The sequence below is a fragment of the Perkinsus marinus genome (genome assembly GCF_000006405.1).
Source record: "Perkinsus marinus ATCC 50983 genomic scaffold scf_1104296975910, whole genome shotgun sequence".
Classification (NCBI taxonomy): Eukaryota; Perkinsozoa; order Perkinsida; family Perkinsidae; genus Perkinsus; species Perkinsus marinus.
In genome coordinates, this window is record NW_003200613.1 from 1 (window position 1) to 1002 (window position 1002).

Below are 1002 nucleotides of genomic sequence, written 5' to 3' on the forward strand. Positions count from 1 at the left end.
AATAGCACAACCAACAGTAAACTTCTTGTGGAAGCACTCCAGAGTTAGATGAGGGCCAGAACAAATACCACATCTACGAACACCTCGTCGTCGTTGTTGACCATTTTGTACTGCTTGTCCATTAGGTTGGCCTTTTGGCTGTGGATTACCCAAAACGGCGCAGAGTCGATCAAACTGCTCAACTTGTCGCGACTGGGCACCCTCAAAGGCACCAAGTAGCTTGGATAACATCTCAATGCTGGCATCTAACTTAGGTTCTATAGAACGGACAGCATTAATACCAGTCTGATCACTGTTGTCAACGTAGGCACCCAAAAGGTCACAAACATCGGCAGCACTCCGAGGACGGGCCCGACGAATCTCAGCCTTCGCCGCGCCTGTAGCCAACTTAGATAACTTCTCAACCAAAAGAGTCTCTCTGGCAGGTAGTGAAAGTCGACAATCAGGCTTCAGCAAGTCGTTGTACTCGTTCAAGTATCGTGACAGGGCAGCTGCATAAACCGACAATGGTTGGATGCGATCCCACTGGTAGTTATCAAACCGACTCCAAGCTTCATCAGGCAATCGACACTTCTCAAAAGTCTTAATGAGAATTGCCTTGTCAGCTTCGTAATTAACCTTAGAGCACTGAGTCTTCCAAACATTAGCAGAATCACCAGTAAGGAATGCACCCAGGAAACGGGCACGAGCACGATCATCATAGAGATTACCGTAGGTATAGAGCTCATAAGCTTCAAACCAGTCACGTATATTGTCCGTTGGCTTATTAGCAAACTTCTCAGGAACGGGCACAAAGAGTCGCTTCGTCCTAGCAGGAAGAATAGACTCACTAGAAACCGTAGATACCACAACCGGAGAGCTTGTTGAAGAAGTCGTCTGGATGTTAGGCATGGCGCTAGAGTTATTAGTCGTTGATGTTGATGTCGTCGCACCGGTCTGTGCCGATGGACCTATACTAGCCACGTTGATCATAGCATCATTATTAGTACTCGAAGTAGCCGA

The 1002-nt window shown here is 47.3% G+C and overlaps 1 protein-coding gene across 1 annotated transcript; it reads right to left on the reverse strand.

Annotated features, from left to right (window-relative positions):
• Positions 1 to 111: 111 nt before the first annotated feature.
• Pmar_PMAR000367 (hypothetical protein) lies at positions 112 to 891 on the reverse strand (the record flags this gene model as incomplete). The annotated part of the gene is made up of 1 exon (XM_002765053.1): positions 112 to 891. A coding segment is annotated over one exon (780 nt), but the record flags the coding sequence as incomplete, so codon positions are not given.
• Positions 892 to 1002: the final 111 nt, after the last annotated feature.